We start from the raw sequence: 16434 nt of genomic DNA, 5'->3' as shown, positions 1-16434 counted from the left end.
TTCTATATTCACTTCTTTTGAGTGTACTTCTTGGTTTTAATAACTTGCTTGTTTGCTGAACACAAACATGGCAATAAGTTCTTGCGTTAATCCACCAGACTCCACTTTAGGATCATTAATCCCTTTTGATTGAGAATGCCCGGCATGCATGGCTTTATGTTGGCTTCTGGCACATCCATACAATAACTACAATTAAAAGCAGTTAGTTTTTACTTCATTTATTTAATTCCTGGGCTCCCAGCTGTCATAGGGAGTGATGTTGCATCCCATTAATACACTTTACAATAAATTAAATTCTAATAGATGAACCAAAATAATTGGGGCTCTTTTTTAATGGGCCTGACTTGTTACAAATATGAATAGGTGGGCCTCAAAGCAGAAAAGGCTGAGAACTCTTGGTCTAAAGGATATGGTATCCCGAAAAAAAGAAAAAAATTAAAATTAAAAAACAACAAACAAGCAAAAAGAGCTCCGAGACTTCGTCCATAACTGATCAACATGACGGGCTGAAAAGAAAGAAGATACAGCAAGCAAACGACAGAGTTTGACTTATTTCCTTGAATTGAGTCAGTGAATTGAGTGCAAATGTAAATTAAGCACAGTTGGTCTTGTTTTACACAAGAATGAGTGTTTGGTGTGACAAGTGGCTCCATTTCAGTATTATGAACTTTTTGGTATAACGAACTATTTGGACGTCCCACAAGGAGTTCGTTATAGCAGGGTTGCAGTATATATATCATATATAAAATCAAATTAAGTGAATTAAGTGCAAGCTGAAAAAACCGAAATGTCATGAATTATGTATTACTGGTTTATTAATTAATTATGCACACAAAATAAGTCATTTTAGAAGCCATTTGGTCAGAACTGTCAGTTGTGTATATATATATATATATATATATATATATATATATATATATATATATATATATATATATATACACACACACACACACATTTTTTTTCTTGTCAAGCCGCTTCATTCTGCCAAGTCCAGTGTGGAAATGAACGTTTACATAGGAGCTGAAGCAGTCACGGCTGATTTGTTTGGATATAAAGCACAGCGTGGTGTGGAGACGTTTTCAGACAGACGGGATGTAGAGAATGTTACAGCCTAATAAATGAATGTTGACTTTTAAAACAAACACAATGTTCCTTTTTAAGCAATGTGTCAGCAGATCAGATGGAGCTTTTTTTTTATTCCTTAGCTGTGTTTTCTCCATGTTTACTGCATGTCTCAGCATTTTCTAGTCTCGAAAAGAAAGAAAAAACCTACAGTATGTCTTATCGGGCTCCTGGCTAAACTACAGGCCCTATAGCTGATTCTTTCTACTCGCAGTTCACAGTTTGAGATCTCGGTCTCCCAGAGAAGCGAAGCTTTCCTCCACATACTGCTCTGAGACTTCAGCTAACGCCGCTGGTTTCCACTTGGGACTCTGATCTTTATCGATCAACACTGCAGTCAGAGCAGAGGGGGGAAAAAAGTGTCCAGGATGAACCAATCATAAAATAAAGCAGAAATAAAATCTGTCATTATAAAATTTAAAGTTTCTCTTCAATTATCTGAGAAAAAAACAAACAAGCAAAAAAACAAAAAACCTACCAGCTCTCACGCCTTCGTAGAAGTCGTGTCCTCTCTGCAAAAATTGAGCACAAAACAACATGAAAGAAAAGTTTTCTATAAACAATAACCAATTAAAAAGGGAATGGGTTTAAAAGGTTAATTAGTAGATTAACAACAAAATGACCCGGTTTTAAAGTTTAAAGGGTATGTTTAAAATCTAAAATTCTTGGACTTTTATTACGAGAAGAGCATCATATTATTACGAGAAAGGCATGCTGTCATTACGAGAAAAGCATCTCACTATTGTGAGAAAAACACATTACTGCGATAAAAGCATGTTGTTAAGAGAAAAACACCATGCTAGTGTGAAAAAAAGCATTGTGATGAGAAAAGCATCTCATTATCAGAAATGCATCACGTTAATATGAGAAAAGCATGTCGTGACTATGACAAAAGCATCACGTTATGTCAAAAGCATGTCATGATAAAAGCAGCACGTCACTATGATAAAACCATCACCTTACTACGATAAAAGCATTTCGAGATAAAAGCATTATTACAAGAAAAGCATTTTGCTATTACGAGAAAAGCATGTCGTGATTACGATAAAAGCATCCCATTACTACAAGAAAAGCTTGTCATTACTATGATAAAGCATTATTACCAGAAAAGCATGTCATTACTACGATAAAAGCATGTCATTATGATAAAAGCATCCCGTTACTATGAGAAAAGCATGTCGTTACTATGATAAAGGCATTTCGAGATAAAAGCATTATTACAAGAAAAGCATGTCATTATGTCAAAAGCACGTCATTATTACGATAAAAGCATCCCATTACTACGATAAAAGCCTCCCATTACTACGATAAAACCATGTCTTGACTATGAGAAAAGCATGTAGTTATGTCAAAAGCATACCATTATTACGATAAAAGCACATCGTTACTACAATAAAAGCATGTCATTACTATAATAAAAGCATGTGATTATGTGATCACATTACTACGATAAAAGCATGTTGTTATTACAAGAATGTCATTACTATGATAAAGGCATCTCATTACGTCAAAAGCACGTCGTGACTACGAGAAAACCTTGTCATTACTATGATAAAAGCATTTTGTTACTACAACAAAAGCATAGAAGTGACTTTCGGTCGGCCTCAAAGAGATTCTGGCAAACCGTTCGGTGGCTCAGGAAGGGGAAGCAGTGCTCTGTCCCTACTGTTTACAGCAAGGATGGAATGCTGTTGACCTCAACTGGGGACATCGTCCGACAGTGGAAGGAATACTTTGAGGATCTCCTCAATCCCACCTTCATATTGTTCAAGGAGAACGCAGAGCCTGAGGGTGTTTGGGAGGACTCGCCCATCGCGGGGCTGAGGTTGCCAAGGTGGTTAAAAAGCTCCTCGGTGGCCAGGCTCCAGGGTTGGATGAGATTCGTCCTGAGTTCCTGAAGGCACTGGATGTTGTTGGGCTGTCTTGGCTGACACACCTCTTCAACATTGCGTGGAGATCGGGGACAGTGCCTCTGGATTGGCAGACTGGGGTGGTGGTATCCCTTTTTAAAAAGGGGGACCAGAGAGTGTTCCAGCTATAGGGGGAATCACACTTCTCAGTCTCCTTGGGAAAGCCTATCGGGGGTGCTGGAGAGGAGAGTCAGGTCGATAGTCGAACCTCGGATTCAGGAGGAACAATGCGGTTTTTGTCCTGGTCGTGGAACACTGGACCAGCTCTTTACCCTTGCAAGGGTACTGGAGGGTGCATGGGAGTTTGCCCAACCGGTCTACATGTGTTTTGTGGACCTGGAGAAGGCTTACAACCGTATCCCTCGTGGTGCCCTGTGGGGGGTGCTTCGGGAGTATGGGGTTCAGGGCCCACTACTGCAGGCCATTCGGACCTTGTATGAGGAGGGGTTTGATTCGCATTGCTGGCAGTAAGTCGGACTTGTTCCCAGTGCATCTGGGACTCCGCCAGGGCTGCCCTTTGTCACCGGTTCTGTTCATAACCTTTATGGACAGAATTTCTAGGTGCAGCCAAGGGGCGGAGAGTGTCCGGTTTGGTGGCAGCAGGATCACGTCTCTGCTTTTTGCGGATGATGTGGTCCTGTTGGCTTCATCAATCTGTGACTTATAGCATGTGCTGGGACGGTTTGCAGCTGAGTGCGAAGTGGCTGGGATGAGGATCAGCACCTCCAAGTCCATGGTACTCAGCCGGAAATGGGTGGAGTGCCTACTCCGGGTCGGAGGGTAGTTGCTACCTAATGTGGAGGAGTTTAAGCATCTCGGGGTTTTGTTTACAAGTGAGGGTAAGGGAGAGCGGGAGTTGGACAGACAGAAAATGTCATGACTACGAGAAAAGCATTTCACTACTACGATAAAAGCATTTCGTTATTATGAGAAAAGCATGTCATTACTACGATAAAAGCATCTCATTATTACGTCAAAAGCATGTCTTGACTACGAGAAAAGCATGTCATTACTACGATAAAAGCATGTTGTGATTACAATAAATGCATTTCGAGATAAAAGCATTATTACGAGAAAAGCATTTCGCTATTACAAGAAAAGCATTCCATTACTATGAGAAAAGCATGTCGTTATGTCAAAAGCCTGTCATTACTACGATAAAAGCATGTTGTAACTACAATAAAAGCACATTGTTACAATAAAAGCAATGTCGTGACTATGTGAAGTGTCGTTACTATGAAGAAAGCATCGTTATTACATCAAAAGCATGTCATTATTATGAGAAAAGCATGTCATTACTACGATAAAAGCATCACGTTACTATGATAAAAGAATGTGATCACAAGAAAAGCATGTCATTACTAAGATAAAAGCATCTTGTCAAGCATGTCAAGACGAGAAAAACATATTACGTCAAAAGCACGTTGTGATGTGAAAAGCACGCTGTTACTATAATAAAAGCACGTCGTGACTATGAGAAAAGCACGTCGTGACTACGAGAAAATCATGTTACTACAACAAAAGCATGTCGTTCTTACGAGAAAATCATCTCATTACGATAAAAGCATGTCGTGATGATGAGAAAGGCATGCCATTACTACATCCAAAGCATGTCGTGACTAAGAGAAAAGCATGTCATGACTACAAGAAAATCATGTCGTTACTACAACAAAAGCATGCTATTACAAGAAAATCGTTACGATAAAAGCATGTTGTGACTACGAGAAAAGCATGTCATTATTACGAGAAAAGCATCTCCTTATTACGTCAAAAGCCCGTCGTGACGACGAGAAAAGCATGTCGTGACGACAAGAAAAGCATATCGTGATGACAAGAAAAGCATCTCATTACATCAAAAACACGTTGTGATGACGAGAAAAGCACGTCATGACAACAAGAAAAGCACGTTGTTGCTACGAAAAAAGCATCTCATTATTACGTCAAAAGCACATCGTTACAAGGAAAGCATGTTGGTTTTTATGATAAAAAGCATGTCTTTATTATGAGAAAAGAATGTCATTACAATGAGAAAAGCATCTCGTAATTACGTCAAAAGCATGTTGGGATGATGAGAAAAGCATTTCGTTATGAGAAAAGCATGTCTTGACAATGAGAAAAACATCTTATTACGTCAAAAGCACGTCTTGACTACGAGAAAAGCATGTCATGACTACGAGAAAAGCATGTAGTCATTACGAGAAAAGCATGTCATGACTATGATAAAAGCATTTCGTTACAACAAAAGCACGTCGTGACTACGAGAAAAACCTTTCGTTACTACAATAAAAGTATCTCGTTATTATATGAGATGCTTTTGTTGTAGCATGTCGTGACTACGAGAAAACCATGTCGTTACTACGAAAAAAGCATCTTGTTACGTCAAAAGCATGTCGTAACAACGAGAAAAGCGTCTCGTTATTACATCAAAAGCATGTCATTATTATGAGAAAAGCATGTCATTACTACGATAAAAGCATCACGTTACTATGATAAAGGAATGTGATCACAAGAAAAGCACGTCATTAAGATAAAAGCATCTTGTTATTACAAGCATGTCATGACGACGAGAAAAACAACTTATTACATCAAAAGCAAGTTGTGATGTGAAAAGCACACTCTGTTACTATAATAAAAGCACATCGTGACTACGAGAAAAGCACATCGTAACTACGAGAAAAGCATCTCGTTATGAGAAAACCATGTCATGACTACGAGAAAATCATGTTACTACAACAAAAGCATGTCGTTCTTACGAGAAAATCATCTCATTACGATATAAACATGTCGTGATGACAAGAAAAGCACGCTGTGGCAAGAAAAGCACGTTGTTACAATGATAAAAGCATGTCTGTATTACAAGAAAAGAATATCATTACTACGAGAAATGCATCTCGTAATTACCACAAAAGCATTTTGTTACTATGAGAAAAGCACATCATGACTACAAGAAAAGCATGTTGTGATTACAATAAATGCATTTCAAGATAAAAGCATTATTACAAGAAAAGCATTTCGCCATTACGAGAAAAGCCTGCCGTTACTACGATAAAAGCACGTCGTCTCGTCTTCTTCCGCTTATCTGGGACCGGGTCGCGGAGGCAGCAGTCTAAGCATGGAAGCCCAAACTTCCCTTTCCCCAGACACCTCAGCCAGCTCCTCAGGAAGAACACCGAGGCGTTCCCAGGCCAGCCGAGAGACATAGTCCCTCCAGCATGTCCTGGGTCTTCCTCGGGGCCTCCTCCCGGGGGGACATGCCTGGAACACCTCCCCAGGGAGGCGTCCAGGAGGCATCCGAAAAAGATGCCCGAGCCACCTCAGCTGGTTCCTCTCGATGTGGAGGAGCAGCGGCTCTACTCCGAGCTCCTCCCGAGTGACTGTGCTTCTCACCCTATCTCTAAGGGAGCGCCCAGCCACCTTGCGAAGGAAACTCATTTCAGCCGCTTGTATCCGCGATCTTGTTCTTTCTGTCATTACCCAAAGCTCATGACCATAGGTGAGAGTCGGAACGTAGATCGACCGGTAAATTGAGAGTTTCGCCTTTTGGCTCAGCTCCTTCTTCACCACGACGGACCGGTAAAGCAACCGCATCACTGCGGAGGCTGCACCGATCCGCCTGTCGATCTCACGCTCCATCCTTCCCTCACTCGTGAACAAGATCCCGAGATACTTAAACTCCTCCACTTGAGGCAGGACTTCTCCACCAACCTGGAGAGGGCAAGCCACCCTTTTCCGGTCGAGAACCATGGCCTCGGACTTGGAGGTCCCAGCCGCTTCACACTCGACTGCAAACCGCCCCAGTGCATGCTGAAGGTCCTGGTTTGAAGAAGCCAACAGGACATCATCCTCCGCAAAAAGCAGAGATGAAATCCTGTGGTTCCCAAACAGGATTCCTTCCGGCCCCTGGCTGCGCCTAGAAATTCTGTCCATAAAAATTATGAACAGAACCGATGACAAAGGGCAGCCCTGCCGGAGTCCAACATGCACTGGGAACAGGTCTGACTTACTGCCGGCAATGCGAACCAGACTCCTGCTCCGTTCGTACAGGGACCGGACAGCCCTTAGCAAAGAGCCCCGAACCCCATACTCCCGAAGCACCCCCCACAGAATACCACGGGGGACATGGTCGAATGCCTTCTCCAGATCCACAAAGCACATGTGGACTGGTTGGGCAAACTCCCATGAACCCTCGAGCACCCTATGAAGGGTATAGAGCTGGTCCAGTGTTCCGCGACCAGGACGAAAACCGCATTGTTCCTCCTGGATCCGAGGTTCGACTATTGGTCGAATTCTCCTCTCCAGTACCCTGGAGTAAACTTTCCCTGGGAGGCTGAGAAGTGTGATTCCCCTGTAATTGGAGCACACTCTCCGGTCCCCTTTCTTAAAAAGAGGGACCACCACCCCAGTCTGCCACTCCAGAGGCACTGTCCCCGACCGCCATGCGATGTTGCAGAGGCGTGTCAACCAAGACAGCCCCACAACATCCAGAGACTTGAGATACTCAGGGCGGCTCTCATCCACCCCCGGTGCCTTGCCACCAAGGAGCTTGCAAACCACCTCAGTGACTTCGGCTTGGGTAATGGACGAGTCCACCTCTGAGTCATCAGCCTCAGTCTCCTCAGTGGAAGACATGACGGTGGGATTGAGGAGATCCTCAAAGTATTCCTTCCACCGCCCGACAACGTCCCCAGTCGAGGTCAACAGCTCCCCACCCGCACTGTAAACAGTGTTGGCAGAGTACTGCTTCCCCCTCCTGAGGCGCCGGACGGTTTGCCAGAATTTCTTCGAGGCCGACTGATAGTCCTTCTCCATGGCCTCCCCGAACTCCTCCCAGTTCCGAGTTTTTGCCTCCGCAACTGCCCGAGCTGCAGCACGCCTGGCCTGCCGATACCCGTCGGCTGCCTCAGGAGTCCCGGAGGTCAACATGGCCCGATAGGACTCCTTCTTCAGCTTGACAGCATCCCTTACTTCCGGTGTCCACCGCCGGGTTCGGGGATTGCCGCCACGACAGGCACCGGAGACCTTGCGGCCACAGCTCCGAACAGCTGCATCCACAATGGAGGTAGAGAACATGGTCCACTCAGACTCAATGCCCAAACGTATGGTGAGGGTCTGCTGGGAACGTCTGGCCGAGCACTCTGTTGGGGAGGTCTTTAACTCCCACCTCCGGGAGAGCTTTTCCCAGCTTCCGAGGGAGGCGGGGGACATTGAGTCTTGAGAAAAGCACGTCGTTACTATGATAAAAGCACATCATTACTATGATAAAAGCACGTCGTTACAAGAAAAGCATTTTATTACTACAATAAAAGCATGTCGTGACTACGAGAAAACAGTGTCGTTACTATGAAGAAAGCGTCTCGTTATTACGTCAAAAGCATGTCGTTATTATGAGAAAAGCATACCATTACTACGATAAAAGCATCTTGTTATTACGTCAAAAGCATGTCATTACTACGATAAAAGCATCACGTTACAACGATAAAAGAATGTGACCAAAAGGAAAGCACATCGTGACGACGAGAAAAACATCTTATTACAGTACGTCAAAAGCACGTCGTGATGAGAAAAGCACGTTGCTACTATAATAAAAGCATGTCTTTATTACGAGAAAAACACATCAGGACTACGAGAAAAGCACGTCGTGACTACGAGAAAAGCATCATTATTATGAGAAAACCATGTCATGACTACAAGAAAATGTTATTACAACAAAAGCATGTTGTTCTTATGAGAAAATCGTCTTGTTATTACGATAAAAGCATGTCGTGACTATGAGAAAAGCGTCTCATTATTATGAGAAAAGCATCACGTTACAACGATAAAAGAATGTGACCAAAAGGAAAGCACATCGTGACGACGAGAAAAACATCTTATTACAGTACGTCAAAAGCACGTCGTGATGAGAAAAGCACGTTGCTACTATAATAAAAGCATGTCTTTATTACGAGAAAAACACATCAGGACTACGAGAAAAGCACGTCGTGACTACGAGAAAAGCATCATTATTATGAGAAAACCATGTCATGACTACAAGAAAATGTTATTACAACAAAAGCATGTTGTTCTTATGAGAAAATCGTCTTGTTATTACGATAAAAGCATGTTGTGACTATGAGAAAAGCGTCTCATTATTATGAGAAAAGCATGTTGTGACTACGAGAAAGCATCTCTTAACTACGTCAAAAACACATCATGATGACGAGAAAAGCACGTCGTGACTATGAGAAAAGCATCTCAGGCCATCCTTAAAAAAATCCATTTCCTGCCCACCGGGTGAGCAAAAAAATTTTCAGTCGGGAGGGAGGGAGGGATTTTTTTTTTAATATATGGATGGATAAGAAATCGCAGTGCTGTGTTTGCTTTTTCTTTCAGTACAGACACAATTAAGTCCAGCCGGCTACTTTAATGACTATTATTTTTGTAGCCCACAGGCTCAAAATATTAATTTTCGATTTTAATAAAATTAAACGTTTATCTAACGGACTGACAATGTCAAACTGAACCGCACTCATTTAAGTTGTGATTCGCACTGTTTGTACTGATAATAACCACAAATTCCCCGCAGACTTCGTTGATCAAGGGAGAGTAACTCATCCACGGCCCCGACATGCGGTGTGTGCGTGCGCGCGCACTCGGCGGAGGCAGTAGTGTGTCGGGGCCGTCGGAGGGAACAGAAGCAGAGATAATGCTTATTTTGTCTCCGGTAAACCAATCTTCTCTCGTTCAATTATGTGCTGGCATCAAAAGACACCGTTGGTTGTAAATGAAACCAAACTGAGTCGTTGGAGTGTATTTTCATACACAAATGGAGAAATGTTCGCTGAGTGTTTGTGTAGCCACCACTGCAGACCGTTGTCGTTGTTAATTCATAGCATGCTCAGCTGCGTGAATGTATCATGCACCGAAAATAAGAGATTTACAAGCCAGGAACGCCTCATGATGCAATACGCAAGAAAAGAAAGAAGATTTACTGCCATTTTACTTTGTATTTGAGTAAAGTGAATAAATAAATGGTCTGTGGAAAATACATTTAATCCTGGGAACTGCGTGCACAGGAGTTTATTTTGTGTTTACAAATCCCCCACTAAGGAGGGATGTTGGTGCCACCAGCACGACCGAGCTTAAAACCTGCCTGGCGGATCGACACGATTGGAGCGTCCGGCATGCGGCTCGGCTGTGGCCGCTGTGAGTGAGTGAGTGAGTTACTCCCCCCCCCCCCGGCTACTTATTTGTCATGGCTGGCTAGTATGAGCCTTAGTGGAAAGCCCTGGGAATGTGTAAACATCAAGTTCGATTTTAGATTTACGAACCCGAAAAAAATGACGAAAAACCGGTGTTAAAAAAAAAATTTCAACCGCACAAACGGCACTCACCCGGCCAGTGGACTGGAAACAGAACATTTTTTAATAATGGCCTCATTATTACATCAAAAACATGTTGTAACTATGAGAAAAACACATCATGACAAGAAAAGCACGTCGTTACTCCGAAAAATGCATCCCATTATTACGTCAAAAGCACGTAGTGATGAGAAAAGCACGTTGTTACAATGATAAAGGCATGTCTTTATTACGAGAAAAGAATGTCTGTCGTTACTATGATAAAAGCATGTCGTTACTATGATAAAAGCACGTAGTTACTACGATAAAAGCACGTCGTTACAAGAAAAGCATTTTGTTACTACAATAAAACAGTGTCGTTACTATGAAGAAAGCGTCTCGTTATTACGTCAAAAGCATGTCGTGATTATGAGAAAAGCATGTCATTACTACGATAAAAGCATCACCTTACTATGATAAAAGAATGTGATCACAAGAAAAGCATGTCATTACTACAGAGCAATTCCAGCGTTATGGACGTGACACTTGAACTCAAAATGGCAACAAATGACCCAGTGCATGTTTTATTGTCTCCCAGTATTTAAACAGGTGTTGCATATTTTAAGGCTGTACCATACTGGAGAAGTGATAGAACAAGAACAATTCCCATAGTACATCTAGGGCATGCCAGAAAATGCCAATAAAAGATGCGTTATGGATGTGACAGAAAAAGTATCACTTTTCTTGGGTGACTGTACATTTTTATCAAACTCTGTGAAATTGTAAACCTAATGTCGAAATGGAGATATCCATTTGATAGAGGGGTCCAAGGTGAATATTAAAAAATCTTTGTTTAAAATATTTTATATTTCATGCAGAGTTTCGGAAGGAAAAGTCAGCGTTATGGATGTGACGAAATTCCGTTATGGATGTGACGCGTCTGAAATAGACATGGCATATGTTTAGAAAATCAGCAATTTAACCACCATAACCCTTTGAAAAACTCTCTAAATATCAGCTAAAACTATCAAAGTTCTTAAATAATATTTAGGATGACTATTGTTTTGCTGTTTTGTGGATTTTAGCATACATTTCTGTGGCTTGTGGCAATAATATAGAATTGTACATGATCAAAGTTGATTTTAGCTTGGGTTTTACATTATAAGAAAGAAAGACTGACAGTGACATATTAGGTGATCAAAATGTGACAAATTGGTTCAACATTCACATCTGTAAAATACAGGCCTAGGTGATATCTCTGGGAGTGGTTTTGATGTATTACATGTTGCTTTATTTTTGCATGGTGAGGTTGACATTTACATGGAATTGCCCTACAATAAAAGCATTTTGTTACCACGAGAAAAGCATGCCATTACTACGATAAAAGCATTGGTATTACAAGCACGTCGTGACGAGAAAAGCATCTCATGTTAAAAACACATCGTGATGAGAAAAGCATCTTGTTACGACGAGGAAAAAGCACGTCGTGACTACGAGAAAAGCACGTCGTGACTACAAGAAAAGCATCTTGTTATTATGAGAAAACCATGCAATGACTACGAGAAAATCATGTTACTACAACAAAAGCATGTCGTTCATACGAGAAAAGCATGTTGTGACGGGAAAAGCATCTCCTTATTACGTCAAAAACGTGATGACGAGAAAAGCATGTCGTGACAAGAAAAGCACGTCGTTACTCCCAAAAAAAGCATCTCGTTATTACGTCAAAAGCACATCGTGACGAGAAAAGCGCGTTGTTACAATGATAAAAGCATGTCTTTATTACGAGAAAAGAATGTCATTACTATGAGAAAAGCATCTCGTAATTACGTCAAAAGCATGTCGGGATGACGAGAAAAGCATTTCGTTCCTACAAGAAAAGCATGTCATTACTACGTCAAAAGCATGTCGTGACTACGAGAAAAGCATGTCATGACTATGATAAAAGCATTTCATTACCACAAAAGCATGTTGTGACTTTTTCGTTACCATAAAAGCACGTTGTGAAAAGTCTTTCGTTACTACAATAAAAGCATCTCGTTATTATACGAGATGCTTTTGTTATAGCATGTCGTGACTACGAAAAAAAGCATCTTATTATGTCAAAAGCACGTCATGATGACGAGAAAAGCACGTCGTTACTACGAGAAAAGCTCTTCGTGACAAGAAAAGCATGTTGTTACTATGATAAAAGCATGTCCTTATTAAGAGAAAAGAATTTACTACGAGAAAAGGAATTACTACAAGAAATGCATCTCGTAATTACATCAAAAGCATTTCGTTACTACAATAAAAGCACGTCCTGACGACGAGAAAAGCATGTCATGACGACAAGAAAAGCATCTCATTACGTCAAAAACACATTGTGATGACAAGAAAAGCATGTCATTACTACAATAAAAGCCTTACTATGATAAAAGTGTGTCTTTATTATGAGAAAAGAATGTCATTAATATGAGAAAAGCATCTCGTAATTACGTCAAAAGCACATCGTGACTACAAGAAAAGCACGTCGTGACTATGATAAAAGCATTGTTATTACGAGAAAAGCACGTCGGGACTACGAGAAAAGCACGTCGGGACTACGAGAAAAGCACGTCGGGACTACGAGAAAGCATCTCATTATTTCGTCAAAAACACGTCGTGTCAAGAAAAGCACCTCGTTACTACGAGAAAAGCCTCTCATGTCAAAAACACATTGTGACGACGAGAAAAGCATCTCATTATTACGTCAAAAGCACGTAATTACTACGAGAAGAGCACGCCGTTACTATGAGAAAAACATATTACGTCAAAAGCACATCATGATGAGAAAAGCACTTTGTTACTATGATAAAAGCATGTCTTTATTACGAGAAAAGAATGTCATTACTGAGAAAAGCATCTCGTAATTACGTCAAAAGCATTTTGTTACTACAATAAAAGCACGTTGTGACTATGAGAAAAGCACCTTGTTATTACGAGAAAAGCATGTCATGACTACGAGATCATCATGTCATTAGTACAACAAAAGCATGTTATTACGAGAAAATCATCTCGTTGTTACGAGAAAAGCATGTCGTTATTATGAGAAAAGCATGTCTTGACGACGAGAAAAGCATCTCCTTATTACGTCAAAAGCATGTCCTGACGACGAGAAAAGCACGTCGTTACTATGAGAAAAACATCTTATTACGTCAAAAGCACGTCAGGACGAGAAAAGCACTTTGTTACTATGACAAAAGCATGTCTTTATTACGAGAAAAGAATGCCATTACTATAAGAAAAGCATCTCGTAATTACGTCAAAAGCATTTCTTTACTACAATAAAAGCACGTCGTGACTATGAGAAAAGCACCTCGTTATTACGAGAAAAGCATGTCATGACTACGAGAAGATCATGTCGTTACTACAACAAAAGCATGTTATTACGAGAAAATAATCTTTGTTACGATAAAAGCATCTCCTTATTACCAGAAAAGCACGTCGTGACGAGAAAAGCACTTTGTTACTCTGATAAAAGCAGATCATTACTACGAGGAAAGCATCTCAATTATGTCAAAAGCATGTCGGGACGACAAGAAAAGCATTTTGTTACTACAATAAAAGCAGGTTATTACTACGAGAAAAGCACGTCGGGACTACATCAAAAGCACGTTGTCATTAAGAGAAAAACATCTTATTACATCAAAAGCACGTCATGAAGAGAAAAGCACGTCGTGACTACGAGAAAAGCATGTAGTCATTAAGAGAAAAGCACGTCGTCATTAAGAGAAAAGCACGATGGGACTACGAGAAAAGCACGTCGGGACCACGAGAAAAGCATTCCGTTACCAACAAAAGCGTGTCGTGACTACGAGAAAAGCACGACAGGACTACAAGAAAAGCTTGTCGTGACTACAAGAAAAGCACGTCATTACTATGATAAAAGCATCTTGTTATTACGAGAAAAGCATGTAATGACTATGAGAAAACCGTGTCGTTACTACGATAAAAGCATGTCTTGACTACAACAAAAGCATGTCTTAACTACGAGAAAAGCAAGCATGTCATTATTATGTTGAAAGCACGTCGTGACGATGAGAAAAGCATCTCATTACGTCAAAAGCATGTCATGGCTACGAGAAAAGCACGTAGTTATTACGAGAAAAGCATGTCATTACTATGGGAGCAGCATGTCGTTGCTATGAGAAAAGCATCTTGTTACTATGAGAAAAGCACGTCATTATTATGTCAGATGCATGTCGTGACTATGAGAAAAGCATGTTGTGACTACGAGAAAAGCATCACGTTATTATGATAAAAGCATGTCGTTATTACGAGAAAAGAATGTCATTACTACGATAAAAGCATCTTATTACGTCAAAAGTATGTTGAGACGACGAGAAAAGCATGTTGTGATGACAAGAAAAGCATGTCGTTACGAGAAAATAATTGTTTCTACGATAAAAGCATGTCATTACTACGTCAAAATCATGTACGGTAGTGACTATAAGAAAAGCATGTCTTGATTACGATAAAAGCACATGTCGTTATTATGAGAAAAGCATGTTGTCATTACATCAAAAGCATGTTGTGACTAAAAGATAAGCATGTTAGTGCCAAAAAAAGCACCTTATTATTGTTAGAAAAGCATGTTCTAATTACGAGAAAAACATCTCATTATTAAATATCTCATTATCAGAAAGGTATCTTGTTATGCAAAAAAAACCCCTAATTTTTACCAGAAAATCATCTCATCATGGGTAAATATCTTATCGTCACACAACCAGCACAAAGAAAGGAAATGTGATGTGATGTGCATGGAAGCTGTGACATACCATACAGGCCTGGCTGAGTCTGTACTCCATGACTAACACTTCCTGCAGGCTTAGACTGGCTCCAGCTTGCAGCTGTCTGAAGGTGAGCTTCAACGACGTCGGGGACATCTTCAACAATGTCTACAAAAAAAAAAAACCCAGAGGAGCACATTCTTTAGATCATGGGTTCTCAAACTTTTTCTCACCAGGGATTTATTCAACTGTAAAATAAATTCCAGCTTGTAAGGATCAGTCTAATGATCTGAATGTGTATAATAATTATATTATTATTATCATCATCATCATCATCATCATCTGGATATTATAACAGACCCATTTGGAGGCCGTGCTCACTGGGTGGGAGGGGCATCATCCCACTTCCTTTTCAGTCATAGTGATGCTAGCCAATTGCAGGTAGCTAATGTATGCAGAAGTGGGCGGATAGCGCTAGTTACTACTTTGCGAACCACTGCTCTAGATATCGCCAGTTGCATCCTTCCTATAACCATATCCATATCCAAGTTCCTAACAAAATCAGCATGATGTGCTAATTTCCACTATTATTAACAAAGAAATCATGCTCAAGTACTTTCCTTTCCCAGGGTCAGCGAGTCCCTACTTTTGCACAGTTGACTTCTAAAACACTGCGTTTCGTTTATTGTATTTTATGTTTTTTTATTTATTTGATCATTTGTATGTGCTTTGTATATTCTTGTACCTCATTTGGCCAAAAGTTTATGGACACCTGACCATCACATTGACATGTGGCTCCTCCCCATCTGTTGCCAAAAAAATTGGAGCACACACTTGTACAGAATATCACTGTATGCTTTAGCATTATAAATTTCCAGCATGACGATGCTCCTGAGCATAAAGTGAGCTCTATGAAGACAAGGTGTGTTAAGGTTGGAGTGGAAGAACTCAAGTGTCCTACACAGAGCCCTGACCGAAGTAAACTCCACTGAAGACCTTTGAAATGAACTGGAGCCTTCTCACCAAACATCAGTGTCTGATCTCACGAATACTCTGGTCACTGAATGAACACAAATCCCCACAGCCACACCCCAAACTTGAGTGGAAAGCCTTCCCAGAAGAATGGAGCTTATTATAACAACAAAAGAGGGACTGACTCCATATTAATGTCCATGGTTTTGGAAAGGGATGTTTACTCGGGTCATATTTATACATTTTAGGCTATTCCATTGTTGTTTACTGTATTTAAAGACTTTGCAGTACTGCTGTTGTGTTAAGCGCCCATTGACTTGAACACTGACACATTTCATCTTGTCTTCTTGTGCATGTTCC

At 40.8% G+C, this 16434-nt stretch overlaps 1 protein-coding gene across 2 annotated transcripts in view; it reads right to left on the bottom strand.

Annotated features, from left to right (window-relative positions):
• Positions 1 to 202: 202 nt before the first annotated feature.
• The window catches only part of hibch (3-hydroxyisobutyryl-CoA hydrolase), a 116337-nt gene continuing 100105 nt past the window's right edge, over positions 203 to 16434 (bottom strand). For both annotated transcript variants that reach the window (XM_060929014.1, XM_060929015.1), the window contains exons 12-14: positions 15151 to 15270; positions 1604 to 1637; positions 203 to 1456 (exon numbers count right to left, since the gene is read on the bottom strand). In XM_060929014.1, the coding sequence (XP_060784997.1) occupies positions 1341 to 1456; positions 1604 to 1637; positions 15151 to 15270 (270 nt within the window). In that variant the 3' untranslated portion in view covers positions 203 to 1340. The remainder of the gene's footprint in view (positions 1457 to 1603; positions 1638 to 15150; positions 15271 to 16434) is intronic.

Source organism: Neoarius graeffei, chromosome 9, assembly GCF_027579695.1.
Source record: "Neoarius graeffei isolate fNeoGra1 chromosome 9, fNeoGra1.pri, whole genome shotgun sequence".
NCBI classification, from domain to species: Eukaryota; Metazoa; Chordata; class Actinopteri; order Siluriformes; family Ariidae; genus Neoarius; species Neoarius graeffei.
The sequence above is the reverse complement of the archived record's forward strand: the minus strand, read 5'-3'. Positions and strand labels throughout refer to the sequence as shown.